Here is a 20024-nt window from a genome sequence, read left to right as displayed (position 1 = left end):
CTTGTCCCCAGTCCCTCTGCAGCTCTCCTGGAGCCCCTTCAGGCCCTGGCAGGGGCTCTGAGGTGTCCCTGGAGCTTCTCCTCTCCAGGTGAGCAGAGGAGGCAGCTCTGAGCCTGGCTCCAGCCCCTGGCTTGGGGTATCTCAGCAGCTCCCATGGATTCCCCCATGCCCCAGGCAGGCAGTGCTGGGCTCTCAGGGCTCAGTCCCAGCCCCTGAGCCTGCAGCCTCCTGGCAGAGATGGCTGCAAAGCCCTGTGTGCATTCCTGACTGCCCTGCACTAACAAACCAGGGAACTTATTCAGGCTTCCCCAGCTCCCTCCAGAGATACCCACACACCACACACAGGCTTCTCAGCTTTTATTTGTTTATCCAAATCAGCAAATGCTGTTTTTCCATGGACAGCTCACCTTAGGGTAGCACCAGACTGCTGCTGCCTGCACAGCCGCCCTAGCTGCAAGGAATGCTGCTTGACATCCTGCAGTTAAGGAATTGCCTCCTCAGGGATGCTCTGCTCTCAAAGATCCCCTCCCTGCTGGGCCCTGGGTGCTCTCACAGCCCTTGCAGAAGCCTTTGCACCTACAGCACCTGTTTGGGTCCTTCTTCCTTCACACACACACTGCCACATCTCACCCCTTTTCCCAGGCATTCTAACCTATTGGATAAATCCTGTTAATGCCCCAAACCTCGATTCCAGCCTCAGACTTAGCAAAGCAAGCTTCAAATTCCTGTAGTCACCTTCCAGCCACTGCTCTGCACACCCCCCCATTCTGAGGGCACTGCTGAGCCAGGGCTTTTCCCTCAGGAGTATTTTGGGGAGTTTGCCTTAAATTCAAGGGAAGCAGCACTAACACCCCCATATTACTGCAGCCAGAGGCAGCACCAAGGCTAGGGAGAGACCCTGGAACTCCCCAGTGACAGGGAATGAGAGACAAAGCCTGAACACTGCTCCCTCTGAGGAGTTTCCAGGGGTGCTGCAGGAGGACAATTCCCTCCTGCTCATCCCAACTCGTCAGGGTAAAGCCCCTGCAGCCTCACCCTGCAGCTGGCACTGGGTGCCCACGTGCTCCATGGTGTTTGCTCAAGATGAAAAAACAGTGCCCTGTGCTGAGGGTGGGAGGTCAGCACAGGCAGGAAGCAGCACCCAGAGAGGGGGACACTGCCAGGCACACAGGGGCACAGCTGGGAGGGCCAGGAAGCACAGGCACTGCAGGCAGGCCAGTTGTCACCCCTGCCTGAAGGGATTCAGGCAGCTCATCAGAAGATGGAGTTGGATGGGTTTTTATATGGGGATCCATGCCCAAAGTCCAAATAGCAGAAGGAACACACAGTTCCATCCTCTTCCCAAAGGGACTTATCATGATTCACCAAGGTCATCACTCATAGACTTCAGCTTTTGATTGTTGTGTTTTTCCCCCCTCAGAGGATTCAGGAATAAATGGGAATGCAGAGTCACTGGAAACCACTCTACTCCAAGGTCCCTGGCACCCTCACCCACTCCCAGGGACAGGCCTCTCCTTGGCAATGCCCACTCACAAATGCTCTGGCAGAACTCTTTCCCAGCACTAAAGCCTGCACATCAAAGGCAGGCAGTGCTGAGGAGCAAAGCCTGGCACCACAGCTCTGTCTGGGCTGGGGTTCCTTTGCCCACTCCCATGGGCACAGAGCTATCCCTGTTCCTGCTCTGCTGCCTTGGCACTCCCCTGCTTGCCAGAGGCAGGGGAAGCTCAGCAGTCCCAGCTCTCCCTTCTCTCTCTCCTGCCTTTCCAGGGGATCCCTGCCTTGCTGGCATCTTGGCACACCAGGCCAAGGACCTCTGCCATAGAGCACTTGGGGATGGAGTAACAGTGATGTCCTGGCTCTGGCCAGGACAGGGTTCATTTCTGCAGGACCAGGACCTCTCCTGTACACTTTTGTTATTACTGTTACTGTTCCTTATCTCACTGCTGTTTCCAGTAAAATGCTTTTATTTCTACCAGTGATCTTCACCTTTTGTGCCTCCAGTTCTCCTCTCCATCCCACCCCAGGGGAGAGGAGGTGAGGAGGGGGAGTGGGTGAGTTGGGAGTGTTTCAGTGAATGCCATTCCTAAACCACCAACGTGATCACACCCAGCCCCTGAGGGCAGCAAGAACCCAAAGTGAACCAGAGTGGGCTGGTTGCAGGAACAGGCTTTGAAGCCCAGATCTGGGGTGGCAGCAGAGCAGACATTCCAACTTGGAACAGGGCTGCAGTTTGAGCTCCACTGCAGCTCAAAGAGCCAAACATCACAAACTCCACTCCCTTCACCCCTCCACAACAAACTGCCTTTTTTATGGCCTCAGATCCATTCTCTGGGCCAATCCCCATGGCACAGGAGGAGCCAGGGACACGTTTCAGAGGCCCTGGGGAGCTTGGGATACAGAAAAGGAAAATAAATTGATTGCTGTGTGCAACTGTCACCTTTCTACCAGCACCCAGACCTGAACAACAAGGGCTGTGGGAAGCTTAAGGCAAACAAAACTTCTAGGCTTGGAGCTTCTCCTCCAAACCTAAACCTTTCAAACAGAGATCCTGGGAGCCTTGAGACAGGCCCCAAGAGCAGCTGGCTGTTGTCCTCTGCTGTCCCTCGTCCTCCCAGCTGTGTTCTCAGGTGGCCACGGCCTCCTGGTGCCCTGCAGGCCGCGGGGGCCCTCGGCAGAGCCGCGGTGCTGCCGGCACGGCCCCTGCTCCCTCTCCCAGGCACGCTCAGCTTCCGGGTGGAACGGTCACCCGACGTCAGAATTCCTGCAGCCACCAGAGAAAGGGACAGTCACCCTCTGCTGGACACAGCGACAAGGAGGGTACAGATTTTCCAAAGGGAGAAACAACCAGAGGGCACACAAGGATGAGAGCTCAGCCCTGGTGTGTGGGCTCTGAGCGAGCTCGGGGCATGTGGCAGTGAGGGATGGTGTCTCCTTTGGTGCCACGGCCTGGCACTGGCAGGGAGGGATGGTGTCCCCACAGCCTGGCACTGGCAGTGAGGGATGGATGGTGTCCCCTCAGTGCCACAGCCTGGGACTGGCAGGGAGGGACGGTGCCCCTCAGTGCCACAGCCTGAGACTGGCAGGGAGGGATGGTGTCCCCTCAGTGCCACAGCCTGGGACTGGCAGTGAGGGATGGTGCCCCTTCAGTGCCACAGCCTGGGACTGGCAGGGAGAGATGGATGGTGTCCCCACAGTGCCACAGCCTGGCACTGGCAGGGAGGGATGGTGCCCCTTCAGTGCCACAGCCTGGCACTGGCCATGAGGGATGGATGGTGTCCCCACAGCCTGAGACTGGCAGGGAGGGATGGTGCCCCCTCAGTGCCACAGCCTGGGACTGGCAGGGAGGGACAGTGCCCCCACAGTGCCACAGCCTGGGACTGGGCACGAGGGATGGATGGTGCCCCCTCAGTGCCACAGCCTGGGACTGGCAGGGAGGGATGGTGCCCCTTCAGTGCCATAGCCTAGGACTGGCAGTGAGGGATGGTGTCCCCACAGCCTGGGACTGGCCATGAGGGACGGTGCCTCTTCAGTGCCACAGCCTGGGACTGGCCATGAGGGACGGTGCCCCCTCAGTGCCACAGCCCGGGACTGGGCAGGGCAGTTGTTCCCACTCACCCTCCTGGCTCGGTTATGGCTTTGGCCAGCTCTGCCCGCTCTGCCCCAGGGCTTGGAGCCTTTGGAGGTTTTGAGTCACAGTCTGCAGAGCTTTTCCTGCAGACAAACCAAAGGGAAAAAGGAGCATTAGGATGGGGCCAGGAAGCAGGAAAGAACAGGCTGCTCTCAGCCACTGCTGTGCTGCTCCTGCTCTGAGAACAGGGGTGTCTCTACTGCTTTTTGCTGGGACAATTTCCTGTCACCAGGAGAACAGGACACAGGACTAGGGAACCACTTCCCCAGCAGCTCTCACCACTGAGCAGGAGATGCAGGGACCACCCCCCACCTCCCAGCCTGGACCTGTCACCAGGGGATGATGCAGAGCCCAAGATCTGCAGCAAGAACAGCACCAACTCCAGAGCCTGGAGACTTCCCTGAATGAGCAGGGATTATGGGGTCTCTCCCACCAACCACTCCAAACCACCAAACCCCACCCAGCCATGCCTCCCACAGCACAACAATAGTCCCTCCACAAGCCCAGAGTCCTTCCCAGCTTACCCATCTCTCCCACACACTCCTCCAGCACAGCTGACAGCTCAGGCAAGCTCAGGGACTTCAGGGAAGGCGGCCACCCTTCCAGCACTGCAAGGACAGGGGCACAGTTCATCCATCTGCAGCTCTCTGGGACAGCACACAGGGGGTTGGTGTTGCTGGGAAGCATCCCCAGCCACAGGGATTACAGTTAGGGCTTCTGAATCACATAGGAAGAGAGCTGGAGCTGCCTGTGCCAAACTCAGGGGTTTTCTCCAATTCTACCACCTAGGAATTTATGTTTTTAGACTGGCTGGGTTGTTTAATTAAGAGAATCTCAAAGGGATTAAGTGTAATGGACAGAAATCAATGGGCAGGATCTCTGCTTGTCTCACTTCTAAGACAGGAGCAAAGAACAGGTCACTAGGAACATGTCACAGGCAGCAAGATAAGAGAGTCTCAGAATCACGGAATGATTTCGGTTGGAAGGGACCTTAAAGCCCATCCCATTCCACTCCCTGCCATGGATAGGGACATCTTTCATTAGACCAGGTTGCTGCAAGTTCCCTTCAGCCTGGCCTTGAGCACTTCCAGGGATCATTTACCAGCTCCTAGGGACAAGGAGCCACAGAGGTTGTCCCATGGATCCAACAGCAAAATCCCCAAACTGGGTTAGGGAACCAACCACCCCTTCTGGTTCAGACCCTGCTCCAGTGCACAGGGTGGTAACAAACCCAAGGTGCAGCCACAGGTCCCTGAAGCAGAGCTGTCACTGGATCCTGTGCTACAGCTGTGCACTTTTAGCCACAAACACCTGCCAGACCCCAAAACTTGCTGAGAAACTGCAAGTTCCACTCCACATACCCTTGAGAGCAAGAATTCAAAACTCTAAAGAGCCTGGCTGCTCATCCATTCCCACATTTCAGCACGGAAAGGCAGGCAGGGCTCTGCCCTGGGCTCACCTGGGCGCTCCCCGGGCCGCTCGCTCTCGCCGGTGCCGCGCTGCTCCCGCTGCTGCTCCTGCGCTGCCTCGCCCGCCCGCTCCGGGGCCAGCCGGGCCGACAGCTCTGCCTGGCAGCTCCTGCAAAGCACAGCCAGGCCATCAGCGGGACAGGGACAGGCTGGCAGTGCCACTGCACTTCCTACAGCCTGCAGTACCTGCACGGGGTGCCCGGGCAGCATCTCTAAGGCTGCTCCTTGCTGCTTGCCGGGAGAAGGAAGTGGTGCCCTGCGGAGGGGGGCATATGTGGCCCGAAGTTTAGAGTCCGGCTGCTGAGGGCGAAAGGCCGACGCCCCTCTGCAATTCCTGGCCAGCGCCCTTCGGCGTCTGAGGGCCTCGGGCTGTGCTGGCTGCGGACTGGCTCACACCGCTGGTATAGGGGAGGAACGGAGCTGACCATTTCCCGGGGGTTAAACATCGGTTTATTGAAGGTGTTGCGGGATCCAAACGCGGGGAAATTAACTGGGAAAAAGTTTTTCTATAGGGGGTGAAACAGGATTATAAAGGAGGGGGGTGGGTACAGGCGGAACCAATCGGGAAAGGTGAGGGGATGAACTTCACAGAACTGACACTCCATGGAGACCAATAATCAAAAGGTAAAGGAGGTGTCCTGGGACCCCAGCCAGCCACCATCTCCAGAGAGGAGAAGGTTCTCGAAACCTGGGAGGAGAAGGGGGTGATTGACTGGACCCAGGGAGGAAACAACTTTCACTTATAAGGGAAACCAGGGGAGGAGCAATTACATATCGGCAACTGTGAATAGCGGTTACTATGGCAACTTAGCTGACAGGCTAGCAGTGGCGGGAAAAACTGGGGGAACGAAACCATTTTACACATAATAGGGGAGAACAATACATAAATTGGGGGAATAACACAAGAAACTTAACAACACACTACAACAGTGCCCCAGCCCAAGCCTGGGGTGCTGGCACTGCTCAGCTCCCAGCCACTGCTCCCCATCTGCAGCCACAGCCAGCTCTGCACAGAGGAGCTGTGGGGGGACAGGACAAGGAGGGGCTGGGGTGAGCAGCAGGAAGCCCAAGCCAGGGGCTGTGTTGGTCTGTGGGAGAATCAGGCCCAATTCAAGGTTTCTAATGGGCAAAGGAAATTACCTCAGGAGAGGCTTCATCACCATCCCACCAATTCAAGCAGTTTATGTTCAGAGCATGGCAGGGCCCTTCTACAGCAGCCTCAGCTCCTCAGCCAGGGGGACAAGCCAGGCTCTGCCCCTTGCAGTGGGAACATTGCTCTGCTGAGCTTCTGGATCCAACTTCAGCTCACCCTGGCTTGGAAACCAGCAGACCCCACTCCCTTGGGCTAGGATCCATAAGCAGCAGGATTTGTGCCACTTTCAGGGATATCCCTATTGTATCACTGGACAAAACAAGACCCATGAGAGCAGTCCAACTGGGCACAGAGAAAAGCACCACAAAGGCAGTAAAAGGAGTGTCAGAAGGTTATTTAGATTATTCTGCCAGCTGTCACAGAGTTGCAAGAAAAATATTCTTCGCTTGCAAGTTACTGTACATCCTTTGGCAGAGTATGGGTTAAAAACTCCTTTTTGTATTCAAAAAGGTCCTGATCACCAAGTCTTACCCAGGGGAGGCACAGCCTCAGCCTTTTGGTTGCTTTTAGTTGAAACAGGAGCACCCAGCACCCCCAAAAGGCCACTGACCAAAGCTTCACATGTGCTCCCATGGCTGTGGCTTTTCACTAGGGGAAGTCAGGCAGGATCCAAATGTGTCCAGGTGCCAGGTGAGCTCTCCTGCCTTACCCTGAGCATCACCTGTAAGGCTGCCAATATGACCCCAAACCCCATTTCCCAGCAGTCTCAGTGTCACTTCCTGGGAATGACTTACTTGATCTGATCCAGCAGGACTCCAGCATCCGTGGTGATGGCCTGAGCCTCTCTGAGCTGGCACTGGATGGCATTCCAGGTCTCATCCCGCTCCATCAGGCAGCTCTCAGCCACTGCCCGCAGCTTCTGCTCCTGGCACACCTGGCCCTTCATCACCTGCACCTCTTCACACCTCTGCAGCAGAGCACACTGGGGATCAGGCTGGGAACACTGAACATCTCTCAAGTCACTGCTATTTTAATGCCTCAGGCAGCCAGAATGTTCCTTTCCAGTGGGAAAGGAAGCTGGATAAAACTTGTAGGTTCTCTCCACACTAAGCCCAGCCCTATAGTTACAATTCCCCCTTCCTCTCTGTTTACAAAGTTACTTATGAGTCCAAATCTCCCAAAACAACACAAGTCTGTGCACTGATGACTGCACCATAAAAATGCTGGGAAAGAGTAGGGGTTTGATTCCTGCCCTGGCTCCTATAGTTCTCAGCTGGATGGGAAACAGACACAAAGGAGCACCAAGGATGAGGAGTGGGTAAGTTGTACTTATGCTGTTTGTACACCAAGTGTGTCCACTCTAAGTCGTGGCTTAAGGTGAAGGAAAAACCATCAGAGGCACAACAAAACCACAGCACTGATGGCTTCCTGCAGGGTGTAGGCCCTGAGGGGCTGACAGCAGCCTCACCTTGTGCAGCTGGATGGCCAACTCCTGCATCTCTGCCTCCAGCCGGTCGGCGTAGGCCAACTCCAGCGCGTCGCTGGGCGGGCGGGCGCTGCTGTGCCAGCGTGCGATGGCCGACGTCATCTTCCTCTTGGGGCCAAACAGCCTGGGGATGGAACCAACACGGGTCAGGCCCTGCACACCTGTCCCTGGGCACAACAGGACACCATCAGCACCTCTGCAGTGCCCTGGTCTCTCCAAGGTACCTCCAGAAGCACGAGTGTGTTACAGCTGAGGACACGGGGATGTCAAATTGTGTGGGAGGCAGCCAGAAGGGAGCAGCACTCCCCAGCTAAACCTTCCTGAACAGGCTGGACGTGGTTTGTAGGGGGAAGCTGGGACAGACAGGACAGGACAGACACTCACGTGATGCCAATTTCCTTCAGGTCACTCTCTGTGAGGGTCAGGAAGATCCTGAGATCCACGTCCTGCTCCTCAAACACCTGCAGGTACTTCAGGCACCCAATCTCCTCAAGGAATGTTGCCAGGTCCTGCAGCCCAGACAAAAGAAACTTAGTAACATTCTCTCAACAAAAGCATCACCATTCCTCCTAATGATAAATATTTGCTCATGCTGTTGTAACACCTTTCTGGGAGCAACCATAACTTCCCACGGTTCCCTGCCCTTCTCCACAGTCACACACCAGGACTGGCCTCTGCTGCAGCCATGCCTCTTCTAACAAGAGCAGAGCAGAATGACACAGAATCAGCCACCCCAGCCCACCCCACTGCCAGGTTTGACAGCCCACCCACAGGCCTGAAGATCTAGGAAACCCCTCCCAGCAACATCTCAGCAAACAGCTCCTCTACAAGAAATGGCTGTTTCACAAGCGTTTCTGTTTGGAATATCAGGTGTTTTGGTAACCCTGGAAAAGCCTCCCACACCTGGCACAGCGACAGAGCCTGCAGGACAGTCAGTGCTTACCTGGGGCCCTGTGTAGGCTGGGGGCTCAGGAAGGACCAGGTGCTGGCAGCAGCCCCCAGCCTTCCCCAGGCAGTGGCTCCCCTGGCTGTCACTGTTGCTGTAGCGGGCCTTGCCCTTAAAGCTCTTGGCTTGTTTCCGACTCGGGGGGCTGTTGGCGTGGTCAGAGTCCTGGAAAACACAAAACCACCCACAGGATGGAAAGGATGATTGTGTAGAGATGGCAGGGTCAGGGGGGCTCACAAGTGAAGGCTCCTCCAAGACCTAAAGGCCCTTTTGTACCCCAGAGCTGCCTTGACCCATGTGAGCTGTGAGTGACCTCCAACCTCTTCCCCTTCCTTGGTTTTCCTGTCCCTGGAAGAGCCTTTCCTCACCCAGCCTGGTCCTACAGGCTCCCATGGCAGTAGAGTCTCCCAAGGGTGAAAGCACTGCCCAAGCTGAAGGCAAAGAAAAGAAAATCCACCTCATTGCTTTCCAAAGAGCCTTCACTGCTGACTCCTGGGATTCTAATCAGGCATTCACTGCTGCTGCTGCTGCTTCTGACAGTTCCCAAGCTGTTGCTGGACAAAGCACTATCCTCTGGAAAGGAACAGGAAAAAATAGTGAAGTACAACTTTGTTACATTCTGGTTTTGTTTTATTACCAGCAAAACATCCCAGAGGTGTAAAGGAAGGAGAGATTCAGAGCTAGGCTTCATGTGCAGCACTCAGGACACAAGATGAACCTGAGGCAGAGATTTCACATCTGATCCCCAGCACTCATCTTTCCCCAAGCCTGTTTGCCACCAGAGACACTTCTGGAAACAGCCAGAAATGTCTTCTCCTCACCCTCCTTCAGACTATTTGTACAAACGGATGAAATTATCGCACTGAGCTTCATCTTCTGTAGCTAAACCATCCCAGCTTTCCCTCAGGAGAGACATTCCAATCCCAGCACCTCAGTGGGACAGGAAGGCAAGGCCTGGACTCACCCCCAGGTGTGCACTGCATGTCTGAGACAGTGACTCACCCCTGCTGCTGCTGCTGTCCACGTCCAGCTCGTTGATCGGGGAGGTGACGTCCCTGTGCCGGATGACACCTGGCACACAGCCGCCATCGTTGCTGAAGGTGACATAGCCCTGAGGGGGCACCTGCTCTGTGTGCAACAGGAGGGGAGAACAGAGATTAGGATGCAAGTTAGTCAGGGAGGCTCCTGCAGAAAATGTAACCACTTCTGGATCTGAAAATAACCAAAATGAGAGATTGTGCTCACAACTGACAAGTTTCATTCTAAAAAGCACAGAGAGCACCTGAGGAATGCAGGTTCCTGCAGTTCCCTCACATGACCCCACAGCACATCAACTTACATTGAAACAAAGTCAGAGAAAACAGCTTATAGCAGAGATGTACCTTAAACAGCACCTTCCAGCACTCCCTCACCTTGTTATACTCAAATTACAAACAGGGAGAAAGAGCTGCTTAGGACAGCAGCCCTGCACACCCTGCAGAACCAACCCCCTGCAGCTCTGCTAAAACACCAGGAGAATCCCACTGACATTTAAGCTGACAGTATCATTCCAATACAGCCTGGGGGATAACACAGATTTGTGTTTAAGAGAATGAACTGAGCTTTGAACATGCTTCCAAGTCCATAACCTTGGTTAGTCCAGGCAACCAGTCTGAGAAATACCTATGACAGACAGCAAAACAAACCTCCTAGCACTGAATCCAGGATGTCTAACTGGGATCATCTTTCTCTTGGTCTACTGCAAAGGCTTTGCAATCTCATTTTTAGAAGCATTTCAAACATCAGGGAAGGCACAACTCACAAGTTCACTCTTATGATCAGTGATTTTTTTGGTCGCTGTGAGCACCTCCCTGTCATCAGTTTCAGAAGGGGTCTCAAACTTTTGAGCCTGCCTAAAAAGGGAAACTGAACTGTTCTCAAGAGTCAGGGGAACAGCAGCTGAGGTGAAAGCAGAAAAGTATCCCACTCATCAATATCCAGCCCTGACAAAAGAGTTCAGGGGGTTTTCTTTCTAACCCAGACACTGGACAGTGAACACCTCCATACAAAGCTGTCTTTGTCCTGTATGAACCCCACATGAATCCCAACAAATCAAAATCAGACAGCAGGAACAGTTGCAGTGCACTTGAGATCTCAGGGGACTGATCCTCAGGCTCCCAACTCTCCTCACCATAGCAAGACTGCTTCCTTCCCCCAAGGCCAATTGCTGTGATCTTGGCCAAGGCCTGGGGCCCTTCATGGATGCTGGGACCCTTGGTCCTACGAGCAGGTCTCTGTCTCTGGGGAGCAGGACATGATTCATCTGAAGAACTCAGCTCCTCATAGTTGCCTGTAGTTCAAACACAGGTTGTTAACAGCACAGGAAGTCATTTGCCTGTTTTACTTGCTACTGGTCCTATAAGTGCAGTGGAAAGAAAAAGAGAAATGTTAAAGATGGAAGGTGGAACAGCTAGCCTAGGTCAGAAAGGGGCCAGCACACAAGAGCTGTTGGATTCATGCCTCTTTCATCCACAGAAATGCTGGAATTCCCAGGATAGACCAGGTAGCATCACCCCATCTACACAGTATAACATACTTTCAACCTCACTTCAGGTTCATCTTAAAATGAAGAAGGTCAAGCATCTGTTACCTGGACCTCTGCAGAAGACCTTGGGCACTGGGGCTGCGTGCAGATCTATCAGCCCCACAATCTTGGTGTGGCCATACTTCATGGCCAGGGTCCGTGCTGTGGCTCCAGTGTTATCTCTGACATCTGCCTTCACTCCCTGCAGAAAAAGCACCTGGTTAAGTGCACATGGCATTGGGCAGCGTAAAAAATATATATATATTTCAAAAAACCACCAAAATTGTCTTAGCTCCTCCATCAGCAACACAGGATCACCTTTGACAGTTCAAGCTGCACTAATACCCTGAATGCCTTTTTAGTTATCTCCAGTTCCTGAAAGCCAAACAGCCCAGGGCTCCTGAGCATTGCCACTGGCAACAGGTTTGTTTGATCCGAAGTGTTTTGCACTGCTGCCTCCTTCTGGCAGTAAGCTGGATCAGTCAGAAGGGATTTAAACCAAACTGTAAGAGCCCTGCATGCTCATGAGCTTTTGGATGCAGATGACCAGTAGCCTGAGCATGCAAGTCTGTAATAGAAAAATTACAGCTTCAGTTGTTTTCTAATTCAGTCATTATTCAGTTATATCTGGACAGTCAGACCTCACTCTTATTCCTGCAAGGCCAGTAAAAAATCAGGGTACCAGCCTGCAGAAAGCAGATACTGTGAAAACACTCCTGAAAGCCTGGGATTTCAGAGGTGACTGTCATCAAGGAGCAAACATAACACTGCCAAAAAAAGCACAGTGTCAGATTTGTGGTAGCTCCTCTGAGGGCTGGAACCAGACCTTCAGCTCCCCAGAGAACTGCCAGGACACTCACATGATTGAGAAGGTACTGAACAATGATCTCATGGCCAGAAGCAGCTGCTTCCATCAGAGGTGTGTACCCATACACTGGCTCCCTGGGGAGAGAACACACACATGGACAGGTATAACCACAGCTGAAGTTTTGCCATTCCCTAACAGAGCATTTCCACCCCTCAACTTTTGCTGATCACAGACTCTATGATGTACTGGCTGTCCTGTTGTAGAATGGATTCCCTGTAGAGATTCAGTGTTCCTAAACTTGCTGCACAGCAACAGATCACTCTTCCAGCTGCAGATCTGCCTTTAAGAGCCCAAATCACTTTTGCAGGAGCTAATAAAGTAAGAACCTCTTGTTACCCTCAGGCAATTCCATGTGCATAAATGTGTGCTGGTTCCCAAGGCATGGGAATGCAGGGCACACTTCAAAAATCAGCCTGAACTCAGAGTATATTAAAAAAATCAATAAAAAGACTTAGGAAGTGCACTTGAGTTCAGAAGGTGTCAGTGTTTAGCTGACAATTAAACAAGCAGTAAATCTAATTTCCCTTGATCTTAGTTTAATAAACAGCGACAGCATGGGCAGACTTCAATTCAGTTTGCAGGTCACTGTCCCTGTATTAGCTGTGCCACATCCTGAGGTACAGGGGGAAGACAAAAGCAGGTGTCTGCTGGAGTGTGTTCATCTGCCACCTATTTCTTCCATAGTGAATGACAAATGACAATGAAATGACAATGAAATTATTGCCAGCCAGGGGTCTATGTTATGTACATGGAACTCTAATCATAGTCCTGTTATTTCTGAGGCCTGCCTTTTACAGCTTTCCCAAAACCTTCAGATTTTAAGGATTCCCACATGAAATGACAGATTCCTCCTTACTTGCAGTTGGCATTTGCTCCATTCTCCAGTAAGAACTTGACCATCTGCTGGTGCCCAGCACTGGTGCAGTGGAACAAGGCAGTCCAGCCATGGATGTCCTTCATCTCCAGCTCTGCCCCTTGCTGCAAGAGAACAGACAATACTTACTGCATCTGTAAGCCACTGCCCTTTTATGCTGGGACACCAGAAGTTTAATTTAAATCCCACCACAAAGCAGACCTCACACCAGAACACAAAGTGGCAGCTGGTGGACAATCCCACCCTGAGCATTTACAGCACGTGCTGTGGCTTCACCTGTGTTTTATGGGATACACACCTGGAGGAGGAAGTAAGCCACACTCTCATTGCCACAGCTGGAGGCCAGCATGAGGGGAGTCTGCCCTTCTGGGGTGGGGATGTTCACGTTCACTCCCGCTTCCAGCAGCAGGTGCACGATGTTGTCGTGGCCGATGTAGGAAGCGTACATGAGTGGGGTCCAGCCCCCACAGTTCCTCTGGTTCAAATCCAGGTCTCCACTAAGGAACAGAGGAAAGAAATCACATCAACTGCTGTGCTGGAGCTGTGGAGCACAGCTGGCTTCTGCAGACTCTTGTTATCATCTAGCACTGAAGCCTGCATGGGAATTTCCACCAGCTCCAGCACAACCTTCTCCAGATAGCAGAATCACAGAATGCTTTAGGGACCTTAAAGACCACCTCATTCCACCCCCTACTAAAACACTAAGAAGGTCAATTTTATCAGATTTGCCCCTGGAAACTTTGTGCCAAGAACCCTTTGTGAAATCCAGTGACATGTCCCTGTTGCCCCGATCAGTGTGGCACTGGTGACAAGCACACCTGCAGCAGGTGGCACCAGTGACAAGCACACCTGCAGCAGGTGGCACCAGCCGTGCCATTGGTGACAAGCACACCTGCAGCAGGTGATGCCAGCTGTGGCACCAGTCACCAGCACACCTGCAGCAGGTGGCACCGGCGACCAGCACACCTGCAGCAGGTGGCACCAGCCATGCCATTGGTGACAAGCACACCTGCAGCAGGTGGCACCAGTGACAAGCACACCTGCAGCAGGTGGCACCAGCCATGACAAGCACACCTGCAGCAGGTGGCAGCCATGGCATTGGTGACAAGCACACCTGCAGCAGGTGGCACCAGCCATGGCACCGGTGACGAGCACACCTGCAGCAGGTGGCACCGGTGACCAGCACACCTGCAGCAGGTGGCACCACTGACAAGCACTGGTGACCAGCACACCTGCAGCAGGTGGCACCGGTGACAAGCACACCTGCAGCAGGTGGCACCGGCCGTGGCACCGGTGACCAGCACACCTGCAGCAGGTGGCACCAGTGACAAGCACACCTGCAGCAGGTGGCACTGGCCGTGGCACCGGTGACCAGCACACCTGCAGCAGGTGGCACCCCCTCCCTGTGCCCTGCCCAGCCCCTCTCACCGCTGGATGCACTCCTGCACCACGTGGTACTGGCCGACGGACGAGGCCGTGTGCAGGTCCAGGGGCACGTCGAGCTCCTCGCGGCACAGCACGGGCCCCACCCCGTGCCACATGGACAGGCTGCGGCTCAGCAGCTCCGACTCGCTGGCCTCGTCGCTCAGCTCCGACATCCTGCCCTGAGGAGCCAAAGCACAGCACAGCACTCAGCTGCTCACCCCTGTTTGCCATGCAGTTACAGCTCCACGCTGCCACAGGCCTGGAGGGTGAGGTGGGGGCTTCAAATTCTTACCTCAACTCTGATTGACTCCTCAACCCAAAACAATAACTGCTGCTGAGAAGATTTTGCTGGCAGTTTTCTCTTGCTGTAGAAAACTCTGGGATTCCAATACACTGGAAAAATAAAAGGCAATAATGCTAAAGCCTACGTTTTTCAAATCTCATTTTAACATTGCATGAACAGTGGCTTTATTTCCTGCCTGCCTAATCCAAACATGCCTAGGGCAGCTTTGAATAACCTCAGCAAGAGAAGACTAAACATCTATTTAAGACCTGAAGGTAGGTTTAGTGTTTTACAAAAGGATGTAATTCTTGCTCTGCATGTTTTATAATGCAGGGAGAGAATTAAGAATTCATGTGTCAGACATTCCTGGTCTTGTATTACAGGATGGTCCTGATTAAATTAAGACTCAATCATTAATAATGACAACTGCCCACTGCTCCCAAAACCACTCTGTCACCTGAAGAGGGTGCACCCTCCACTGTCAACAGGTTTTAAGCAGATTGTTTCTAGCATTTATTGTTTCAGCCCTTCAGAGGCCCCATCTCAGTGAATCCTGGAAATGCTGAAACACTGGGAGCAGCAGCAGCACACCCACCCATTCATTATCCAAGCACACCCCCCTTCCTGCAGACACAACTTAATTCCAGCTCCTCCAGCTCCAGGACTGCCTGAAAGGTTTATCCCAGGCCCAGCCTTAGGGAGCAAGTGCAGACTAAATATTTGAACCTCTCACAGGAGAGAGTTCTTGTCTGGCACCCCATGGAGAGCTGCTCAGCACAGCTGCAGCTCCAGGACACAGAATCCCAGAGTGGTTCTGGCTGCAAGGGAGCACTGGGTGCCATCCCACCCAACCTCCCTGCTCAGGCAGGGTCCCCTGAGCACACTGCACAGGGCTGTGTCCAGGTGGGCTCTGAATATCTCCAGGGAAGGAGATCCACAGCCTCTCTGGGCAGCTTGCTCCAGGCAATCCTGCGGAGGGGAGCATATGTGGCCCGAAGTTTAGAGTCCGGCTGCTGAGGGCGAAAGGCCGACGCCCCTCTGCAATTCCTGGCCAGCGCCCTTCGGCGTCTGAGGGCCTCGGGCTGTGCTGGCTGCGGACTGGCCCACACCGCTGGGATTGGGGAGGAACGGAGCTGACCATTTCCCGGGGGTTAAACATCGGTTTATTGAAGGTGTTGCGGGATCCAAACGCGGGGAAACCAACCGGGAAAAAGTTTTTTCATAGGGGGTGAAACAGGATTATAAAGGAGGGGGGTGGGTACAGGCGGAACCAATCGGGAAAGGTGAGGGGATGAACTTCACAGAACTGACACTCCATGGAGACCAATAATCAAAAGGTAAAGGAGGTGTCCTGGGACCCCAGCCAGCCACCATCTCCAGAGAGGAGAAGGTTCTCGAAACCTGGGAGGAGAAAGGGGGTGATTGACTGGACCCAGGGAGGAAACAACTTTCACTTATAAGGGAAACCAGGGGAGGAGCAATTACATATCGGCAACTATGAATAGCGGTTACTATGGCAACTTAGCTGACAGGGTAGCAGTGGCGGGAAAAACTGGGGGAACGAAACCATTTTACACATAATAGGGGAGAACAATACATAAATTGGGGGAATAACACAAGAAACTTAACAACACACTACAACATCATCCCATGGGAATTTTCCTTCCCTGCCCACCATACAGCACTCCTGGGGTTTGCCTGGTCCCTTACACAAGCTAAGCCAACATAAAGTCCTTCTTCTTCCTGGTAAATCCTCACCAATTTAACTCCTTGGATTCATTCTGGGGTCAGGCAAATGCCAAAAGAGGAATAAAAGAGAGCAGGAACAGGTTTTTCAGCAGCAGCTGCTCCTCAGATTCCCTCAGCTGCAACATTTCAAGACCATATTCCCGTTTTCTGAGCAACTGGGAGTCTTTGCCTTGCAAGCACCAGCCCCTTTTCCTACAAGCAAACTCCTTTCATTCCTACCTCTTCACTCCCCACCTGGATCCTCTCTCTCCCACCCTCCTTTTCTTCCCCTCCTTCATTCTCAGCTTGTTAAGACTACAAAAGCACCATCTATTCTATTCCATCAGCTGGGAAGAAATTATTTCCCTTTAAAAATATCTGCAAAAGGACCTACTTTGCCTGACAGCAGCAATTTGTAGTGCACTGGGCAGCCCAGAGGCCTCAGACAGGAATAAGGGAAGGGCCTGGACCCCTCACAATCAAACCACAAGGAGAGCAAAGTGGATTGAAGTGGATCATGAGGGGGAAAGTAGGAGTTTCTCACTAAAACAGGTTAAAGCTGCCCCAGGGAGGCCAAAATGCAGTGAAAGGAGGCAGAATTCAGGGCAGTGTGTAGAAGCACATTTAGGTGCAAGTGAAGCTCATTGTTCTCCACCCTCCTTGTTAATTGGGTACATTAATTATAAACCACTCAGGTGTTTGGTCTTTGTCAGAATCAGCCACTCTCAGGTCCAAGTTACCAATGCAGCCTTGGTGAGGTGATCCACAGTCACAGGACAGAACATCCAGCACCTTCAGCCTCCTCCACCTCCCCTGTGCTCTGCCTACACATTTGCTTTTTACTTTTTAAAGCTCTGAGATTTCCCCTCACACTGAACTTCAGCAGGCTGCCAGCTCTGTGAGCACCTGAGGACAGCAAGAGTGATCAGAACCCTCAGGACTGAAATGAAAAGATGGGAATGAAACAAAAGTGGGGTTGTCTAGGGCAAAGAGGAGCCTGGAGGGGACATGTGACACAAGCATCCAATACACAATAATCCATCATATCATGGAATACCAGGATGGTTTGGGTTGAAGGGACCTCAAAGCCCATCCTGTCCCACCCCCTGCCATGGCAGGGACACTTTCCTCTATCCCAGGTTGCTCCAAGCCCTGTCCAACCTGGCCTTGGACACTTCCAGGGATCCAGGGGCAGCCACAGCAGAGCCTAAGAAGCTCAAGTCATTGCACAGAAGATTGAAGATAAAGCCCACAAAAATCCCTGTAAAAGTAAACATGAGAGTACTGAGGGACACTGGGTTACGAAGAACAAGTTTGCCAAAACCTCCTGAACACTGACAGGCTGTTCCCCTGCTTTGGGACAGAGTGACAAGCTGACATTTGTCAGAGGCCTCCCTCAGCTCTCTGTCCTGCTTTCAGCTGGGACTGAGCTCATTCTCTTGCCAGAGCTGGCACAGGCTGCTCTTGGGTTCAGGCTGAGAAGAACGCTGATAACACACTGATGCTTTGCTTGCTGCTGTCCATGCTTACCTGAACCAAGGACTTTGAGCCTGCCATGCTCTGCTAGCAAGGAGGTGCCCATGAAGCCAGGGGGGATCTGACCCAAAATGGGCACAGGGATATTCCATTCCACAGAGCATGGAATTCATGTAATCCCAGTTTGAGAACTGGGGAGCCTGGCTGGGAGGGGACAATAAGAGCAGCTTGGCCATGGGATGGGAATCAGCAGGTACTGAGTTCCTTTTGGGTTTATTTTCTCATTGTAATTATTATTATCATTATATTTTACTTTGCTTCAGTAATTAAATAGTCATTACCTCAAGCCATGAGGGTTTTTACTTTCTTTTCTGATTCTCCTCCCTATCCCACTGGGATGGAGCAGGGAAAAGCAGCAGCCTGGTCCCTGGGCTCAAGCCATGACACCTGTGAGGCTGCTGTTGTTATTTTTATTAAATTTAATCCATCAGCACTCAGCTATTTATCAGGGTCACAGATCTACAGTGCTGGGGCAGCAAACCCCACACTGCCCTGGATTTGGAGTTTGCTGTTTGAGCAAATCAGAAGGCAGAGAAAAAATAAACTTAGTATGAAAACAGACACAAAAAGCACCTTAGAGCCACATTACAATAAATGGGAGGTGATTTGAGAAGCAACCAGCCCCCACCACAGACAAATGCAGCACTGCCTGTTAATCACCCTCAGCAGGCACTGCTCAATTCACTCTCACACATCCCCTCCCACAAGCACAGGTGACATCCACTCGTGTCCTGCTGTCCCAAAATAGGGACACCCAAGGCCCCAGAAGTGTGGAGGCTGCTGGAGAAGACAAGAGAGAGTCGTGGAATATCCTGAGTGGGAAGGGACCCTCAGGGATCACCCAGTCCAAGCCCTGCACAGATCCCCCAACACTCCCACCCTGTGCCTGAGCACTGCCCAAGCTCTCCTGGAGCTGTGGCAGCCTCGGGGCTGTGCCCATTGCCTGGGCATCCCTGGGCAGTGCCAGCACCCTCTGGGGATGAACCTTTCCCAAAATCCAGCCTGACCCTGCCCTGCCCCAGCCATTCCCTGTCCCAGAGATCAGAGCTGCCCCTGGGGAGGAGCTGCAGCCCCCCCTGAGCTCTGCCCTCAGTCTCCTCCTCCAGCTGAACAATCCAAGTGCCCTCAGCTGCTCCTCAGACCCTTCCCCATGCCCAGGTCCCTCCTCTGGACACTCTGCAACAACTTTAGACCTTCTGACATTGTCTTTGCCCCCAGGACTCGAGGTGAGGCCCCACCAGAGCAGAGCAGGAACACACTCCCCTTCTGCTCTATTTCCACTAAACCAGCAACAACTTATCAGAGGGAGTAAAAAAAGCCTCGTTGCATTTCTTTTTAAGTGCAATTGTTACCAGCTCAGGAACAACAGGAACCAGAACATCTCATTTTTACAGTGTATCATCCCCTGACTGACCGGGTTAGCACAAATCACAGCTGCAGGAACCACACCAGGTTCCTGAGGTGGATGAGAGAAAACATTCCTGCATCCACAACACCCGAGTTCAATCCAACCCACATCTGTTGAAAATACACAAAATACACCAAGCTCTTTATCTTTTAATGCTTGGACTCAATCACTTAAAGGTCCTTTCCAAGCTGAGTGATGTCACTCTCAGGCACATTAAACAACATAAAACAACCTCAGAAACACAAGGTAAGAGGCACAAAAGCACTCGAGCAGCCACATTAGGGAGCACAGTGCGCTGCCAGGGGCTGTGCCCGCCACGGCAGCCGGACACGGCACCCGCAGGGCTCGGCCCGGGCTCGCTCCGCTCACACACAACGCACCTGAGGCGAACACAGCGGCCGCCCCGCGGCTGTTACCGAACATCGCCCAGCGGAACGGCTCCGGGGCCGTTACCCCGCACCTGCCTCCCGCGCGGCCCTGCTAGCAGCGCGGCCTCAGCATCGCACGCTTCAGCGAGCGCGGAGGAACCGCTGCGGCCACGGGCACACCGAGTACGGGGAGTGCCCGGGGCCGGCCCCAGAGGTGAGTACCGCCTCTCCTGCTGCTCCCGACCGCTGTCCCGTCCCAGCCCCGCCGCTCCCTCACCTGCGCCCCGGTGAGCGCCGCCGCCGGAACTAGTCCCGCCCGCGCAAGGCATGCCGGGAGCGCCCCCGCCCT

At 53.3% G+C, this 20024-nt stretch overlaps 1 protein-coding gene across 3 annotated transcripts; it reads right to left on the bottom strand.

The window, feature by feature from the left end:
* Positions 1 to 342: 342 nt before the first annotated feature.
* On the bottom strand, positions 343 to 19985 carry ANKS3 (ankyrin repeat and sterile alpha motif domain containing 3). Of its 3 annotated transcripts, none has more exons than XM_064726389.1 (18): positions 19953 to 19985; positions 14645 to 14745; positions 14356 to 14531; positions 13226 to 13424; positions 12910 to 13031; positions 12046 to 12127; positions 11252 to 11387; positions 10793 to 10951; positions 9625 to 9750; positions 9080 to 9195; positions 8620 to 8787; positions 8061 to 8185; positions 7659 to 7800; positions 6985 to 7157; positions 5088 to 5206; positions 4153 to 4275; positions 3616 to 3711; positions 343 to 2761 (listed from the first exon to the last, which is right to left on the bottom strand). In XM_064726389.1, the coding sequence occupies exons 3-17, from the start codon at positions 14523 to 14525 to the stop codon at positions 3629 to 3631; spliced, it is 2043 nt and encodes a 680-aa protein (XP_064582459.1). In that variant the 5' UTR covers positions 14526 to 14531; positions 14645 to 14745; positions 19953 to 19985; the 3' UTR covers positions 343 to 2761; positions 3616 to 3628. The 3 variants fall into 3 exon arrangements, with proteins under 3 accessions (XP_064582459.1, XP_064582457.1, XP_064582458.1); XM_064726387.1 differs by lacking the exon at positions 19953 to 19985 and adding an exon at positions 19688 to 19927; XM_064726388.1 differs by lacking the exon at positions 19953 to 19985 and adding an exon at positions 19688 to 19927 and having other exon boundaries at positions 4153 to 4236.
* Positions 19986 to 20024: the final 39 nt, after the last annotated feature.

Source organism: Zonotrichia leucophrys, chromosome 14 (assembly GCF_028769735.1).
Source record: "Zonotrichia leucophrys gambelii isolate GWCS_2022_RI chromosome 14, RI_Zleu_2.0, whole genome shotgun sequence".
NCBI classification, from domain to species: Eukaryota; Metazoa; Chordata; class Aves; order Passeriformes; family Passerellidae; genus Zonotrichia; species Zonotrichia leucophrys.
The sequence above is the reverse complement of the archived record's forward strand: the minus strand, read 5'-3'. Positions and strand labels throughout refer to the sequence as shown.